This window comes from Ranitomeya variabilis, chromosome 1 (assembly GCF_051348905.1).
Source record: "Ranitomeya variabilis isolate aRanVar5 chromosome 1, aRanVar5.hap1, whole genome shotgun sequence".
Lineage (NCBI taxonomy): Eukaryota > Metazoa > Chordata > Amphibia > Anura > Dendrobatidae > Ranitomeya > Ranitomeya variabilis.
In genome coordinates, this window is record NC_135232.1 from 642,095,134 (window position 1) to 642,112,170 (window position 17,037).

The 17,037-nt window shown below is 49.3% G+C and overlaps 2 protein-coding genes across 3 annotated transcripts in view; one reads left to right on the forward strand and one right to left on the reverse strand.

Moving 5' to 3' along the window:
- The window catches only part of LOC143773945 (protein transport protein Sec23A), a 382,144-nt gene extending 367,998 nt beyond the window's left edge, over window positions 1-14,146 (reverse strand). Inside the window, exon 1 of the mRNA XM_077261251.1 lies at window positions 13,938-14,146. The gene's annotated coding sequence lies outside the window, so the exon portion shown is untranslated. The remainder of the gene's footprint in view (window positions 1-13,937) is intronic.
- A 144-nt stretch (window positions 14,147-14,290) lies between these two features.
- The window catches only part of GEMIN2 (gem nuclear organelle associated protein 2), a 72,059-nt gene continuing 69,312 nt past the window's right edge, over window positions 14,291-17,037 (forward strand). Inside the window, exon 1 of one of the 2 annotated variants that reach the window (XR_013215439.1) lies at window positions 14,291-14,547. Coding sequence is in view for 1 of the 2 variants with exons in the window: in XM_077261260.1 (XP_077117375.1) it covers window positions 14,426-14,547 (122 nt within the window). In the remaining variant the exon portion in view is untranslated. The remainder of the gene's footprint in view (window positions 14,548-17,037) is intronic. The other variant, XM_077261260.1, reaches the window with a different exon arrangement.

Genomic DNA, 17,037 nt, shown 5'->3' on the forward strand with positions numbered 1-17,037 from the left:
AGCCGAATTTTGAAAAATTTGCTTAACTCTAGTCTTAGAGACCTACTGATTCCTAAACATTTCATAGAAAATAGGCATTCTGTTAATCAACCACGGTTTAGGGTTATTGATAGTGTACCAGTATTTAGGAGAGGAGGTGACAGATTAAGATTGTTAGGCCGGGTGCCCACGATTCGGAACTAGCAGCGCTTTGGACGCAGCACATGTTGGCTGTGTTCAAAGCGCTGCCTTCTACTGACTAGTGTCTCCACAAGAGAAATGGACATGCTGTGCTCACACATAGTGGACATGGAGTTTCTTGAAATCCCATCTATTCTGCTGTAACATCTGGCAGCTGCGGGTTAGATGCTACATAAATATGCAACGTCAAACCCGCAGCGATTACTGATCGTGGGCACATACCCTTAAAGAGTAAGGAGCTATGTTGGATACATGAACTTGATTGTCTTTAACCAAAGATGTTGGATATTAAATATACATGTATGATTTTTGGATAATTCTCACTGGATACTGTTATCAAAGGTTTATTGTGTTTTTAACATGTTTGCATTTTCTATTATTTTAGGTTGCTCCTATCCTATGAGGGTAGTGATTGAAGACAGAAACCATGAGGGCAGTGTTTATTTGGCTTGTCATTATGGGATTTGCCTGTCCTTTATCCGCCTCTCTTTTGTCTCCCTCTCCCCTTATTTTTGTTTGTCATTTATGTTTTTATTATATACAGTGATTTATTTTGCATTTATACTTTCTATTATGATGGGATGTATAATAATTTATTTGGTGCTTCTAATTTAATATGTTATGGGAAATATCTATGACAGCTTTATGTCCTCTTATGTCTATATAACATGTTGTGATGCTATGATATAAGGTAATGTCCCCTATATGATATCCATTTGATAGTTTGGCTTATGTGACCCTTGTTGCTATCATTTGGCAAAGTGGCGTCTTTATGTGCTGCTGGTAGCATGCGTGCAGCGTTCGGGTCATGTTACCACTTCCTGATTACGTAGGTGCTATGTGATTGTCTTTGGATGACGTTGGCGCTGTATCTTGGACTGGATGGTCCAACCATTATGATTATAAATATGGGCATGATATAAAGCTTCATGATCCGTCATCAGACAGGATCTAGATGGTCACCAAGTGCTGCTGGTTGTAAGGAGAATGTGGGGTCAGATGAATGGTAGGGACCAAATTCAGAGGAAAAATTAGAAGGGGAGAGCAGGGGAGAGCAGGGGAGAATTAGATAATTTAATTTAGGTGATAGGCCTACTTAAGATGTGCTTTTAAAGCACACGTAAAAATGTTGGGGCTAGGTATTAATCGGACTGTCTGGGGTAGCACATTCTAGAAAACTGGTGCAGCACGAGAAAAGTTGTGGAGACTGAAGTGGAAGGTTTAGATTATAGAGGATGTTAGTCGTAGATCAGCTGTGGAGCGGAGAGCACAGGTAGGGTGATAGATATGAGGGAGGAGATGTAGGGTGGTGCAGAACTGTGGAGGGCTTTGTGAATGACAGAGATAAGTTTATATTGTACTCTGCAGATCAGTGTTTCCCAAACTCCAGTCCTCAGGGCCCCAACACATCATGTTTTCCGGATTTCTGTAATATTGCACAGGTGAGAGGACCTGTGGCATTTTTTTATGCCTTGATAATAATTCTCCCACCAGTACAATACTAAGGAAATCCAGAAAACATGATGTATTGGGGGCCGTGAGGACTGGAGTTTGGGAAACACTGCTATAGCAGATGACTAACCAGTGCAATGAAGTGCACAAGGTGGAGGCATCTGTGAAACGGCTGGACAGAAATATGACCATGGCTGCCACATTAAGGATGGATTGGAGAGGAGAAATTGTGGTTAGAGGGAGACCTATCAGGAGAGAGTTGCAGTAGTCCAGACGAGAATGATTAAGAGCAACTGTAAAAGGTTTTGCAGTTTCAAAGGTGAGAAAAAGTCAGATTCTGGAGATTCTTTTAGATGCGGGTGACATGAGCGAGCAAGTGGATATATTGAATAAAGGAAAGTTCTGTGTCAAATATTACCCCAAAACAGCAAGCGTGCTGCTGGGGGTTCCGGTAGAATCACACATGGAAATGGCAATATCGGGTATAGATATACGTAGAACTTCAGTTTTTACCCCTTTAAAAACATTACTTATTTGAATCTCTGAAAAATGTCTGTCTGCCCACTTTGATGCAAGCTCTTATGACAAGAACTTGCTTTGGACATTCTGGGGTGACCTAAATTTTATGTTGGGCATCTCTATCTGTTTGCTGGTGATTTCAGATAAGTGGCCCAAAGTAAATTAACCCATAGGAAACACCAGTTACTTATTCAAATTAGTAAAACGTGCGCAGAACCCATTCGGGCCTGCCTGAGGTGGACTGAATTTGATGCAGGGCATCTCTTTTTGTATGACGACTGCAGTGGGAGAAGGGTGGCCCAAAATTCAATTAACCCTTTAAGGACACCAGTTATTTGAAGCAATGGAAAATAGCTGTTTGCCTACTTTGGGGCAGCCTAGTGTGAATAATATGTTATACATGGCATCCCTAACTATGTGCAGGCAGTGTGAGATCGGTGACACAGCCATTGAACCCTTTAAAAACAACGGGTACTATACTCTTCTGAATCTGTGATAATTGTCTGTCTGCCCACCATGGTGCCAGCTCTTGTGCCCATAACCCATTGATGCCAGCCTATAATGACTTGATTTTGCTTTGGGGCATATCTATGTGTCTGCAGTGTGACATCCATGGTCTTAGGTAATTTAACCCTTATGATTACACCCTTCGCTGCCCACGTTGAAGCCCATTTTTGTGCCACATATTTTTTTGCAGCTGCTTTTGAAGTGTAGTCAGCTCTGGGCACCTCGTCACGTTCCATTTTATAATTGTGATCATATTTGCTCATTAAACTTGTAAAGAGCAAAACAGAATTTTGTGCGATGAAGAATCTGGAGGAATAAGAAGCCAACATCAGCACTGAATAAGCATAAGGAGGAATAAGGGCATGTTCACTCAGTGCTTTCTAGTGCTTTTCTCTGCAGGAAAAACGCAGCATTGGCAGGAAAAACACTGCGCACATGATTTGTGTTTTTCATACGGTTTTTAATGTGTTCTACCACTCATTCAGTTATGGGTAAAAAAATGCAGCAAAAATGCTGAAAGAACTGACATGCTCTGATCTAATAAAAAAAAAAAAACACCACAACTCAGTAAGATGAGAAAAAAAACTGCACCCTGTGAAGAAGAGTTTAAAAATCTCATGTCTTTTGCTGCTACTGTAAAACGCTGCTCTTTTGCTGATGAGCTCCCCGTCCACTTGTCCTGATCATCTGTGCTCCGGATAGAAGTGCCGGTGAAACACAACAAACAAGATCTAAGCTTCTTCCCAGTCAATGAAAAGTTTGAGCCTGAGATCACGTGCCAGGAGCCGATCCTGCCCAGTATAAAGTGCCAGGAACTGATCCCTGCCCTGTATAAAGTGTGCAGAGCCGATCCTGCCCTGTGTAAAGTGCCCAGAGCCAATCCTCCCCTGTATAAAGTGCCCAGAGCCGATCCTGCCCTGTGTAAAGTGCCCAGAGCAGATCCTCCCCTGTATAAGGTGCCCAGAGCAGGTCCTGCCCTGTGTAAAGTGCCCAGAGCCGATCCTCCCGTGTAAAGTGCCCAGAGCCGATCCTCCCCTGTATAAAGTGCGCAGAGCCAATCCTGCCCTGTGTAAAGTGCCCAGAGCCGATTCTCACCTGTACAAAGTGCCCAGAGTCGATCCTGCCCTGTGTAAAGTGCCCAGAGTCGATCCTCCCCTGTATAAAGTGCCCAGAGTCGATCCTCCCCTGTATAAAGTGCGCAGAGCCGATCCTCCCCTGTATAAAGTGCGCAGAGCCGATCCTGCCCTGTGTAAAGTGCCCAGAGCCGATTCTCCCCTGTACAAAGTGCCCAGAGTCGATCCTGCCCTGTGTAAAGTGCCCAGAGTCGATCCTCCCCTGTATAAAGTGCCCTGAGTCGATCCTGCCCTGTGTAAAGTGTCCAGAGTCGATCCTCCCCTGTATAAAGTGCCCAGAGCCGATCCTGCCCTGTGTAAAGTGCCCAGAACCGATCCTCCCCTGTATAAAGTGCCCAGAGCCAATCCTCCCCTGTATAAAGTGTGCAGAGCAGATGCTGCCCTGTGTAAAGTGTCCAAAGCCGATCCCGCCCTGCATAAAATGCCCAGAGCCGATCCTGCCCTGTGTAAAGTGCCCAGAGCCGATCCTCCCCTGTATAAAGTGCCCAGAGCCGATCCTGCCCTGTGTAAAGTGCCCAGAGTCGATCCTCCCCTGTATAAAGTGCCCAGAGCCGATCCTGCCCTGTGTAAAGTGCCCAGAGTCGATCCTCCCCTGTATAAAGTGCCCAGAGTCGATCCTGCCCTGTGTAAAGTGCCCAGAGTCGATCCTCCCGAGTATAAAGTGCCCAGAGCCGATCCTGCCCTGTGTAAAGTGCCCAGAGCCGATCCTCCCCTGTATAAAGCGCCCAGAGCCGATCCTCCCCTGTATAAAGTGCGCAGAGCAGATGATGCCCTGTGTAAAGTGCCCAAAGCCGATCCCGCCCTGTATAAAATGCCCAGAGCCGATCCTGCCCTGTGTAAAGTGCCCAGAGCAGATCCTCCCCTGTATAAGGTGCCCAGAGCAGGTCCTGCCCTGTGTAAAGTGCCCAGAGCCGATCCTGCCCTGTGTAAAGTGCCCAGAGCCGATCCTCCCCTGTATAAAGTGCGCAGAGCCGATCCTGCCCTGTGTAAAGTGCCCAGAGCCGATTCTCCCTGTACAATGTTCCCAGAGTCGATCCTGCCCTGTGTAAAGTGCCCAGAGTCGATCCTCCCCTGTATAAAGTGCCCAGAGTCGATCCTGCCCTGTGTAAAGTGCCCAGAGTCGATCCTCCCCTGTATAAAGTGCCCAGAGCCATTCCCCCTGTATAAAGCGCCCAGAGCCGATCCTCCCCTGTGTAAAGTGCCCAGAGCCGATCCTCCCCTGTATAAAGTGCGCAGAGCAGATGCTGCCCTGTGTAAAGTGCCCAAAGCCGATCCCGCCCTGTATAAAATGCCCAGAGCCGATCCTGCCCTGTGTAAAGTGCCCAGAGCAGATCCTCCCCTGTATAAGGTGCCCAGAGCAGGTCCTGCCCTGTGTAAAGTGCCCAGAGCCGATTCTGCCCTGTGTAAAGTGCCCAGAGCCGATCCTCCCCTGTATAAAGTGCGCAGAGCCGATCCTGCCCTGTGTAAAGTGCCCAGAGCCGATTCTCCCTGTACAATGTTCCCAGAGTCGATCCTGCCCTGTGTAAAGTGCCCAGAGTCGATCCTCCCCTGTAAAAAGTGCCCAGAGTCGATCCTCCCCTGTATAAAGTGCGCAGAGCAGATGCTGCCCTGTGTAAAGTGTCCAAAGCCGATCCCGCCCTGTATAAAATGCCCAGAGCCGATCCTGCCCTGTGTAAAGTGCCCAGAGCCGATTATCCCCTGTATAAAGTGCGCAGAGCAGATGCTGCCCTGTGTAAAGTGTCCAAAGCCGATCCCGCCCTGTATAAAATGCCCAGAGCCGATCCTGCCCTGTGTAAAGTGCCCAGAGCCGATTATCCCCTGTATAAAGTGCCCAGAGCCGATCCTGCCCTGTGTAAAGTGCCCAGAGCCGATCCTCCCCTGTATAAAGTGCCTAGAGCCGATCCTCCCCTGTATAAAGTGCGCAGAGCAGATGCTGCCCTGTGTAAAGTGCCCAAAGCCGATCCCGCCCTGTATAAAATGCCCAGAGCCGATCCTGCCCTGTGTAAAGTGCCCAGAGCCGATTATCCCCTGTATAAAGTGCCCAGAGCTGATCCTGCCCTGTATAAAGTGCCAGAGCCAATTCTCCCCTGTATAAAGTGCCCAGAGCGATCCTGCCAAGTGTAAAGTGCCCAGAGCGATCCTCCCCTGCATAAAGTGCGCAGAGCCGATCCTGCACTGTGCAAAGTGCCCAAAGCCGATCCCGCCCTGTATAAAATGCCCAGAGCCGATCCTGCCCTGTGTAAAGTGCCCAGAGCCGATTATCCCCTGTATAAAGTGCCCAGAGCTGATCCTGCCCTGTATAAAGTGCCCAGAGCCGATTCTCCCCTGTATAAAGTGACCAGAGCCGATCCTGCCCTGTGTAAAGTGCCCAGAGCCGATCCTCCCCTGTATAAAATGCGCAAAGCAGATGCTGCCCTGTGTAAAGTGCCCAAAGCCGATCCCGCCCTGTATAAAATGCTCAGAGCCGATCCTGCCCTGTATAAACTGCCCAGAGCCGATCCTGCCCTGTGTAAAGTGCCCAGAGCCGATTATCCCCTGTATAAAGTGCCCAGAGCCAATCCTGCCCTGTGTAAAGTGCCTAGAGCGATCCTCCCCTGCATAAAGTGCGCAGAGCCGATCCTGCACTGTGCAAAGTGCCCAGAGCCGTTCCCCCTGTATAAAGCGCCCAGAGCCGATCCTCCCCTGTGTAAAGTGCCCAGAGCCGATCCTCCCCTGTATAAAGTGCGCAAAGCAGATGCTGCCCTGTGTAAAGTGCCCAAAGCCGATCCCGCCCTGTATAAAATGCCCAGAGCCGATCCTCCCCTGTATAAAGTGCGCAGAGCCGATCCTGCCCTGTGTAAAGTGCCCAGAGCCGATCCTCCCCTGTACAAAGTGCCCAGAGTCGATCCTGCCCTGTGTAAAGTGCCTAGAGTCAATCCTCCCCTGTATAAAGTGCCCAGAGCCGATCCTGCCCTGTGTAAAGCGCCCAGAACCGATCCTCCCCTGTATAAAGTGCCCAGAGCCGATCCTCCCCTGTATAAAGTGCGCAGAGCAGATGCTGCCCTGTGTAAAGTGCCCAAAGCCGATCCCACCCTGTATAAAATGCCCAGAGCCGATCCTGCCCTGTGTAAAGTGCCCAGAGCCGATTATCCCCTGTATAAAGTGCCCAGAGCTGATCCTGCCCTGTATAAAGTGCCCAGAGCCAATTCTCCCCTGTATAAAGTGCCCAGAGCGATCCTGCCATGTGTAAAGTGCCCAGAGCCGATCCTGCCCTGTGTAAAGTGCCCAGAGCCGATTATCCCCTGTATAAAGTGCCCAGAGCTGATCCTGCCCTGTATAAAGTGCCCAGAGCCAATTCTCCCCTGTATAAAGTGCCCAGAGCGATCCTGCCATGTGTAAAGTGCCCAGAGCCGATCCCGCCCTGCATAAAATGCTCAGAGCCGATCCTGCCCTGTATAAAGTGCCCAGAGCTGATCCTGCCCTGTACAAAGTGCCCAGAGCAGATGCTGCCTTGTATAAAATGCCCAGAGTCGATCCCGCCCTGTATAAAGTGCCCAAAGCCAATCCCACCCTGTATAAAGTGCCCAAAGCTGATCCTGCCCTGTATAGAGTGCCCAAAGCCGATCCTGCCCTGTATCAAGTGCCCAGAGCCGATCCTGCTCTACTTACCCACTGCTTGGACAACGCTGTGTCTGATACCTACACTGCGCCACCAACGATCCTTTGGCAAACCACCAGGACAACGGCTTCCTGGGAATCCAATACACATATTGGACAGCCAACAAAACTGGACATTGCGCTATATGAAATATTGCGTAGCAGTGACACTACCTACTCGGTGATACTTCACTCAAAAGGCGACTATGTGATAAAGGCCGTTTTCCGGCCGAAACGTCCTAGCTGTCGCTTCACTCTTCACCATTAATATTCACCTGAAGCATACCTTTCCCATTGTATGAGTGCAGTGATTCTACATTGAACCTGCCCTAAACATAGTCCAGATTCATAATGTGACCAACAATTTTAGTCACATACCATGATAATCTACTTCCACATGCAAATAGTGAAACCAAAAAAGAGAACGATAGCGGAAGCTTATTTAGTTATAAAATGCATAACAAGTTTATTGAAATAGCAATACAAAACATTAAAAACACACCAAAGAACCGTGTTAAAGACGATAAAATGCAAAGACACCAAAATGTGCCTGGCCCTCATGTAATTCTGGTATCCATGGTACATATCAAATACTACTCAGGATGTATGGACTGACAAAGCACCTCCTAATTACAAGGTCTCACCGCACACCATAAATAGTCTGTAGAAAAGTATGTATTAAGTGGATATGGCAAGGTAACCGATCTCCAACTACTATAACTCTGCTCTGTGAGCACCAGAAAAGATAACCAAGAGGAGCATGTCTCACCTGGGTATGGAGGGACCACGGCACGCACCCCGACGCGCGTTTCGCCGCTGTCGCACCCTGCTTTCTCAAGGGGGAAGTGTGGTGTGGGAAGAATTGCAGGACCTTAAATCCCCATGGAAACTGGTCACATGGGCGTCAGGTGACCTGCCCCAATCGCCGCTGTGTTTGTACGGCGCATGCGCCCGTCATCGTCCTGGTTAACCCGCCCCTGCCCGGACCAGTCCGGCTAAATGCACGAACGGGAGTAGAACAACCCGGTCCTGCATGTCGCCAGACAGCGCCGGACAGAGAGGGGGGAAGCAGTGACGACCGACCTGCGCACGCGCACCACAGCTGAGAGAGAAATGTCAAATTCTACGTATATGCTATATGCAAAACAGAGCACATAAATACAAACAGAATCAATCACTAATAACACCTAAAATTCTGTAAGTCCATCAGTGTATATATATATACATATAATATAAGGTAAGTTTAACCAGAACAGATAATACATTCTAAGTAAGGTGCTGTGGTTCTTTCTTCAGTATTTTTCTGTAGAAATGACAATTGAAGAAGATCATAATAACGCCCTTTTCTTCTTTAAGGAACCTGATATGATGTATAACAAATATAAAAACTGTTAAAAACAAACAAACTCACACCAATTAAAAACAGGTGCCAAAAAAAACAGATTGATTTAGGAAAAAGGTGTTCCAACCAGGAAAGGACATTACTACAAAAAGGGGCCGAAACTAAGGGCATCATTTAAACCAGCTGGCTTCATTGTTCCCAAGGTCACGATCCATTTTGTCTCGCATTGTGCCAATAATTTTTTGACGTTGCCACCTCTAATGCCCATATGTACTACGTCTATACCCCTTACCAGAAAATCTTTGGGGTTACAATTATGGACCATCCTGAAATGTTTCGGGATGGTCTTAAGGGTCGACACATCTTCCACAGTCTTTGCTGCGACAATATCCCTAACATGTTCTCTTACGCGTACTCGCAGCTCCCGGGATGTTAGGCCTATATAGATTAACTGACAGCTACATGTAGCATAATAAATAACGTTCATAGTGTTGCAAGAGATATATTCCCTAATCATGAATTCTTTGCCTTCCACTGAGTTGAATTTGGTGGTTCGAAGGATATTGCTACATGCCATGCAGTGGCCACATTTAAAACAGCCCTGTTTTGGTTTTGAACAGCCAAAAGGATTTACTCTAGGTGCAACATAATGACTTGTTATAAGTAAATCTTTGAGGTTCCTTGATCTACAAGGAGTCATGAGTGGTCTATCTGTCACAAAACGTCTAAGTGAAGGTTCCGCACCCAGGACCGACCAGTGCTTTGCTAATATGTCTCGCATGTTATCCCACTCGTGATTATTTACCGAGATGTAACGAATCCTATCCTCCTGCTTGGTCTTCTTATTTTTGTGGTATAACAATGAGTCCCGAGACACCGACCTTGCCCTATTGTACCCGTTTTTAATACATCTCTGGCTGTAGCCTCTTTGTGTGAACCTGTCCCTGAGATCCATACCTGTCTTTTGAATTTTTGGTCTGTCGAACAGATCCGCCTCACCCTCAGAAACTGTCCAACCGGGACGGCCCTCACAGTGGCTGAACTATGTGCGGATTTAGCATGCAATAGGGCATTCACTGATGTTTTCTTACGGTATACATCAGTCTGAATCGTGGATGATAAGTCCACTTCCAGACTGATGTCAAGGAAATCAATTTTGTGATAATCATACCTATATGTTAGTTTAATGTTAAAGATGTTATTGTTCAGTGTTGCCATGAAGTCATCCAGCTGCTGCACCGTCCCCTGCCAGAAAAATAGGACGTCGTCAATATAGCGCATCCAACACAGCACATGGTTGGTGGCCCCCGCCCCTGCGTCTCCAAAAACCAACCTCTCCCAGTACCCCAAGAAGAGGTTGGCGTACGCAGGGGCACAGGCCGCACCCATGGCCGCGCCACGTTTTTGTTGGTAGAACTGATCTTTAAAAGTGAAAAAGTTGTGGTTGAGGACAAAATGCAGCAGCTCTAAGATGAATTCACATAGAGGGCCGTCCAGGTTGGAGGTCCCAAGGAAGAAGCGGACCGCCCGCAGACCATCATCATGGCCTATACAGGTGTATAACGTCTCTACGTCTGCAGTGACTAATAAAGTCCCTGGGTGCGGCCTGTGTCCCTGCGTACGCCTACAAAGAGGCTACAGCCAGAGATGTATTAAAAACGGGTACAATAGGGCAAGGTCGGTGTCTCGGGACTCATTGTTATACCACAAAAATAAGAAGACCAAGCAGGAGGATAGGATTCGTTACATCTCGGTATATAATCACGAGTGGGATAACATGCGAGACATATTAGCAAAGCACTGGTCGGTCCTGGGTGCGGAACCTTCACTTAGACGTTTTGTGACAGATAGACCACTCATGACTCCTCGTAGATCAAGGAACCTCAAAGATTTACTTATAACAAGTCATTATGTTGCACCTAGAGTAAATCCTTTTGGCTGTTCAAAACCAAAACAGGGCTGTTTTAAATGTGGCCACTGCATGGCATGTAGCAATATCCTTCGAACCACCAAATTCAACTCAGTGGAAGGCAAAGAATTCATGATTAGGGAATATATCTCTTGCAACACTATGAACGTTATTTATTATGCTACATGTAGCTGTCAGTTAATCTATATAGGCCTAACATCCCGGGAGCTGCGAGTATGCGTAAGAGAACATGTTAGGGATATTGTCGCAGCAAAGACTGTGGAAGATGTGTCGACCCTTAAGACCATCCCGAAACATTTCAGGATGGTCCATAATTGTAACCCCAAAGATTTTCTGGTAAGGGGTATAGACGTAGTACATATGGGCATTAGAGGTGGCAACGTCAAAAAATTATTGGCACAACGCGAGACAAAATGGATCGTGACCTTGGGAACAATGAAGCCAGCTGGTTTAAATGATGCCTTTAGTTTCGGCCCCTTTTTGTAGTAATGTCCTTTCCTGGTTGGAACACCTTTTTCCTAAATCAATCTGTTTTTTTTGGCACCTGTTTTTAATTGGTGTGAGTTTGTTTGTTTTTAACAGTTTTTATATTTGTTATACATCATATCAGGTTCCTTAAAGAAGAAAAGGGCGTTATTATGATCTTCTTCAATTGTCATTTCTACAGAAAAATACTGAAGAAAGAACCACAGCACCTTACTTAGAATGTATTATCTGTTCTGGTTAAACTTACCTTATATTATATGTATATATATATACACTGATGGACTTACAGAATTTTAGGTGTTATTAGTGATTGATTCTGTTTGTATTTATGTGCTCTGTTTTGCATATAGCATATACGTAGAATGTGACATTTCTCTCTCAGCTGTGGTGCGCGTGCGCAGGTCGGTCGTCACTGCTTCCCCCCTCTCTGTCCGGCGCTGTCTGGCGACATGCAGGACCGAGTTGTTCTACTCCCGTTCGTGCATTTAGCCGGACTGGTCCGGGCAGGGGCGGATTAACCAGGACGATGACGGGCGCATGCGCCGTACAAACACAGCGGCGATTGGGGCAGGTCACCTGACGCCCATGTGACCAGTTTCCATGGGGATTTAAGGTCCTGCAATTCTTCCCACACCACACTTCCCCCTTGAGAAAGCAGGGGGCGACAGCGGCGAAACGCGCGTCGGGGTGCGTGCCGTGGTCCCTCCATACCCAGGTGAGACATGCTCCTCTTGGTTATCTTTTCTGGTGCTCACAGAGCAGAGTTATAGTAGTTGGAGATCGGTTACCTTGCCATATCCACTTAATACATACTTTTCTACAGACTATTTATGGTGTGCTGTGAGACCTTGTAATTAGGAGGTGCTTTGTCAGTCCATACATCCTGAGTAGTATTTGATATGTACCATGGATACCAGAATTACATGAGGGCCAGGCACATTTTGGTGTCTTTGCATTTTATTGTCTTTAACACGGTTCTTTGGTGTGTTTTTAATGTTTTGTATTGCTATTTCAATAAACTTGTTATGCATTTTATAACTAAATAAGCTTCCGCTATCGTTCTCTTTTTTGGTTTCACATTGAACCTGCCCTGTATAAAGTGCCCAGAGCTGATCCTGCCCTGTATAAAGTGCCCGAAACTGATCCTGCCCTGTATAAAGTGACCGGAGCTGATCCCTACCCTGTATAAAGTGCCCAGAGCCAATACCGCCCTCTATAAAGTGCCCAGAGCAGATCCTGTGCTGTATAATGCGCCCGGAGCTAATCCTACCCTGTATAAAGTGCCCAGAGCTGATCACTACCCTGTATAAAGTGCCCAGAGCTGGATCCTGCTCTGTATAAAGTGCCCAGAGCTGATCACTACCCTGTATAAAGTGCCCAGAGCTGGATCCTGCTCTGTATAAAGTGCCTGGAGCTAATCCTGCCCTGTATAAAGCACCCGGAGCTGATCCTGCTCTGTATAAAGTGCCCAGAGCTGATCACTACCCTGTATAAAGTGCCCAGAGCTGGATCCTGCTCTGTATAAAGTGCCTGGAGCTAATCCTGCCCTGTATAAAGCACCCGGAGCTGATCCTGCTCTGTATAAAGTGCCCAGAGCTGATCCTGCCCTGTATAAAGTGCCCGGGGGCTGATCACTACCCTGTATAAAGTGCCTGGAGCCCATCCTGCTCTGTATAAAGTGCCCGGGGCTGATCACTACCCTGTATAAAGTGCCTGGAGCCGATCCTGCTCTGTATAAAGTGCCCAGAGCCGATCCTGCTCTGTATAAAGTGTCCGGGGCTGATCACTACCCTGTATAAAGTGCCTGGAGCCCATCCTGCTCTGTATAAAGTGCCCGGGGCTGATCACTACCCTGTATAAAGTGCCTGGAGCCCATCCTGCTCTGTATAAAGTGCCCGGGGGCTGATCACTACCCTGTATAAAGTGCCTGGAGCCCATCCTGCTCTGTATAAAGTGCCCGGGGCTGATCACTACCCTGTATAAAGTGCCTGGAGCCGATCCTGCTCTGTATAAAGTGCCCAGAGCCGATCCTGCCCTGTATAAAGTGCCCGGGGGCTGATCACTACCCTGTATAAAGTGCCCAGAGCTGATCACTACCCTGTATAAAGTGCCCAGAGCTGGATCCTGCTCTGTATAAAGTGCCTGGAGCTAATCCTGCCCTGTATAAAGCACCCGGAGCTGATCCTGCTCTGTATAAAGTGCCCAGAGCTGATCCTGCCCTGTATAAAGTGCCCGGGGGCTGATCACTACCCTGTATAAAGTGCCTGGAGCCCATCCTGCTCTGTATAAAGTGCCCGGGGCTGATCACTACCCTGTATAAAGTGCCTGGAGCCGATCCTGCTCTGTATAAAGTGCCCAGAGCCGATCCTGCTCTGTATAAAGTGTCCGGGGCTGATCACTACCCTGTATAAAGTGCCTGGAGCCCATCCTGCTCTGTATAAAGTGCCCGGGGCTGATCACTACCCTGTATAAAGTGCCTGGAGCCCATCCTGCTCTGTATAAAGTGCCCGGGGCTGATCACTACCCTGTATAAAGTGCCTGGAGCCGATCCTGCTCTGTATAAAGTGCCCAGAGCCGATCCTGCTCTGTATAAAGTGTCCGGGGCTGATCACTACCCTGTATAAAGTGCCCGGAGCCGATCCCTGCGATCTACGGGCACAACAGCAAGTGCTAGGGTGCAGGGTCAGTGCCGCTAGTCAGTGCCCTCCCGTCCTCCGCCGCTGACATGCACCGGTCTGCTCTCTCCACTTACCGGGCAGCACTCACGCTCTGTCCGCTTTGCTCCGCTAACTTTCAGCCCAGAGACCAGACAGCGCAGCTCACGACGTCACCAGCAGACGGCGCCCGGTGCCACGTCAAGGAGCAGAGACTGACAGCGCTGGCGACCCCAGCATTTCCCCAGCTCAGGGGGCGCACTCACTGTGTATTCCGCACCTCCCCCCTCCAGAACAAGTCTGTGCACGAAAGCCAGGTATCCGCATCGCGATACACGGGCAGACGCTGCGGTTTACCTACATGTGTTTACCAAGTGATAAAGTCGCAGTGAGACTGAAGTTGGGAATGAGTTTACTATTTATTTACCGCGCGGATCTGCAGTGGAGTCGACAGAGCGCGGCGCGGACGGCTGTGCACGAGCACTGTCATGCGAGAGCAGCCAATCAGCAGCCTCGTTGTAGCTTGCGTTCCACTAATAAATAGCACTGTGAGTGACAGCGCCGGGTCCGCTACTACCGGGCAGGCATGGACTCCGGGCCAGAGGAGCTGATGCCGCGGCTGCTGCCGGTGGGAGACTGCGAACCCATGGAGGATTTCGACCCCGCTGCTCCTCCTCGGACACCGCAGGAGTATTTAAGGCGGGTCCAGTAAGTAGTCACGTCATGCGTTAAGGCAGTGACGTCACGTGACGAGGCTGCATATGTATAGAGGGGGTGCTGCGTGTATAGGGAGGGGGCTGCATGTAATTGGAAGGCTGCATGTGTATAGAGAGGGTGCTACATGTATAGGGGGTCTGCATGTGTATAGCGAGGGGGGAGGGTGCTGCATGTATAGGGGGTCTGCATGTGTATAGCGAGGGGGGAGGGTGCTGCATGTATAGGGGGTCTGCATGTGTATAGCGAGGGGGGAGGGTGCTGCATGTATAGGGGGTCTGCATGTGTATAGCGAGGGGGGAGGGTGCTGCATGTATAGGGGGTCTGCATGTGTATAGCGAGGGGGGAGGGTGCTGCATGTATAGGGGGTCTGCATGTGTATAGCGAGGGGGGAGGGTGCTGCATGTATAGGGGGTCTGCATGTGTATAGCGAGGGGGGAGGGTGCTGCATGTATAGGGGGTCTGCATGTGTATAGCGAGGGGGGAGGGTGCTGCATGTATAGGGGGTCTGCATGTGTATAGCGAGGGGGGAGGGTGCTGCATGTATAGGGGGTCTGCATGTGTATAGCGAGGGGGGAGGGTGCTGCATGTATAGGGGGTCTGCATGTGTATAGCGAGGGGGGAGGGTGCTGCATGTATAGGGGGTCTGCATGTGTATAGCGAGGGGGGAGGGTGCTGCATGTATAGGGGGTCTGCATGTGTATAGCGAGGGGGGAGGGTGCTGCATGTATAGGGGGTCTGCATGTGTATAGCGAGGGGGGAGGGTGCTGCATGTATAGGGGGTCTGCATGTGTATAGCGAGGGGGGAGGGTGCTGCATGTATAGGGGGTCTGCATGTGTATAGCGAGGGGGGAGGGTGCTGCATGTATAGGGGGTCTGCATGTGTATAGCGAGGGGGGAGGGTGCTGCATGTATAGGGGGTCTGCATGTGTATAGCGAGGGGGGAGGGTGCTGCATGTATAGGGGGTCTGCATGTGTATAGCGAGGGGGGAGGGTGCTGCATGTATAGGGGGTCTGCATGTGTATAGCGAGGGGGGAGGGTGCTGCATGTATAGGGGGTCTGCATGTGTATAGCGAGGGGGGAGGGTGCTGCATGTATAGGGGGTCTGCATGTGTATAGCGAGGGGGGAGGGTGCTGCATGTATAGGGGGTCTGCATGTGTATAGCGAGGGGGGAGGGTGCTGCATGTATAGGGGGTCTGCATGTGTATAGCGAGGGGGGAGGGTGCTGCATGTATAGGGGGTCTGCATGTGTATAGCGAGGGGGGAGGGTGCTGCATGTATAGGGGGTCTGCATGTGTATAGCGAGGGGGGAGGGTGCTGCATGTATAGGGGGTCTGCATGTGTATAGCGAGGGGGGAGGGTGCTGCATGTATAGGGGGTCTGCATGTGTATAGCGAGGGGGGAGGGTGCTGCATGTGTATAGCGAGGGGGGAGGGTGCTGCATGTATAGGGGGTCTGCATGCGTATAGAGAGGGGGGAGGGTGCTGCATGTATAGGGGGTCTGCATGTGTAGAGAGGGGGGAGGGTGCTGCATGTATATAGGGAGTCTGCATGTGTAGAGAGGGGGGAGGGTGCTGCATGTATATAGGGAGTCTGCATGTGTATAGAGAGGGGGGAGGGTGCTGCATGTATAGAGAGGGAGGGGCTGCACGTATAGGGGCTGCATATGTATAGGAGGTCTGTATGTATAGAGAGGGAGGGTGCTGCATGTAATGGGGGGCTGCATTTGTATAGAGAGGGGGAGGGTGCTGCATGTATAGGGGTGCTGCATGTGTGTAATGGGAGGCTGCATATCTATAGAGGGGGGTTCCTGCATGTATATATGGGGCTGCATGTGTATAGAGTTAGAGGCTGCATGTATATATGGGGCTGCATGTGTATAGAGAGAGGGGGGCTGCATGTGTATAGAGAGGGGGGAGGCTGCACCTGCGATGCTGCAGTCTGCGTGTCCTGAACTCTGTCCTGCATCGGGCTGCATCGGGCTGGTGGGCTCAGGGCATGATTTCATTGTAGGTGCACACTCCTATCCTCTGCTCTCATTTGCTTCACTGTTCATAAACAGGTTTATTAAAGGGAAGAAAACATAGGAAATCCTCCTCCAGTGCTGGAAGTGAGCATGGCTGCAGACAAGCCCCTGTGCCGGAGAGTGAATAAGGTCTTATAATGTCAGGCGCCTGATAGGCTTGTGCAGATCTCTAAGGCTATGTTTCCACGGTCAGAAATGGCAGCGCTTTGGATGCAGCAGATACCCGCTCTGCCCAAAGCGCTGCCCCCTTTGTGCGTGTGGTGATTGCAGATGTGTTCATTGAACCGTGTGGAATGAGCGCATCCTATACATAGGCTGTGTAATTTTTTTCTTGCGGAGACTGTGCGTCTCCTCAAGATAAATACATGTTGCGGTCTATAAAGACGCGCCGCATGTCTGGTTACGCAGTTCTGCCACCTGCGTGTTTGAACGCATAGTGGAGATGGGATTTCATAA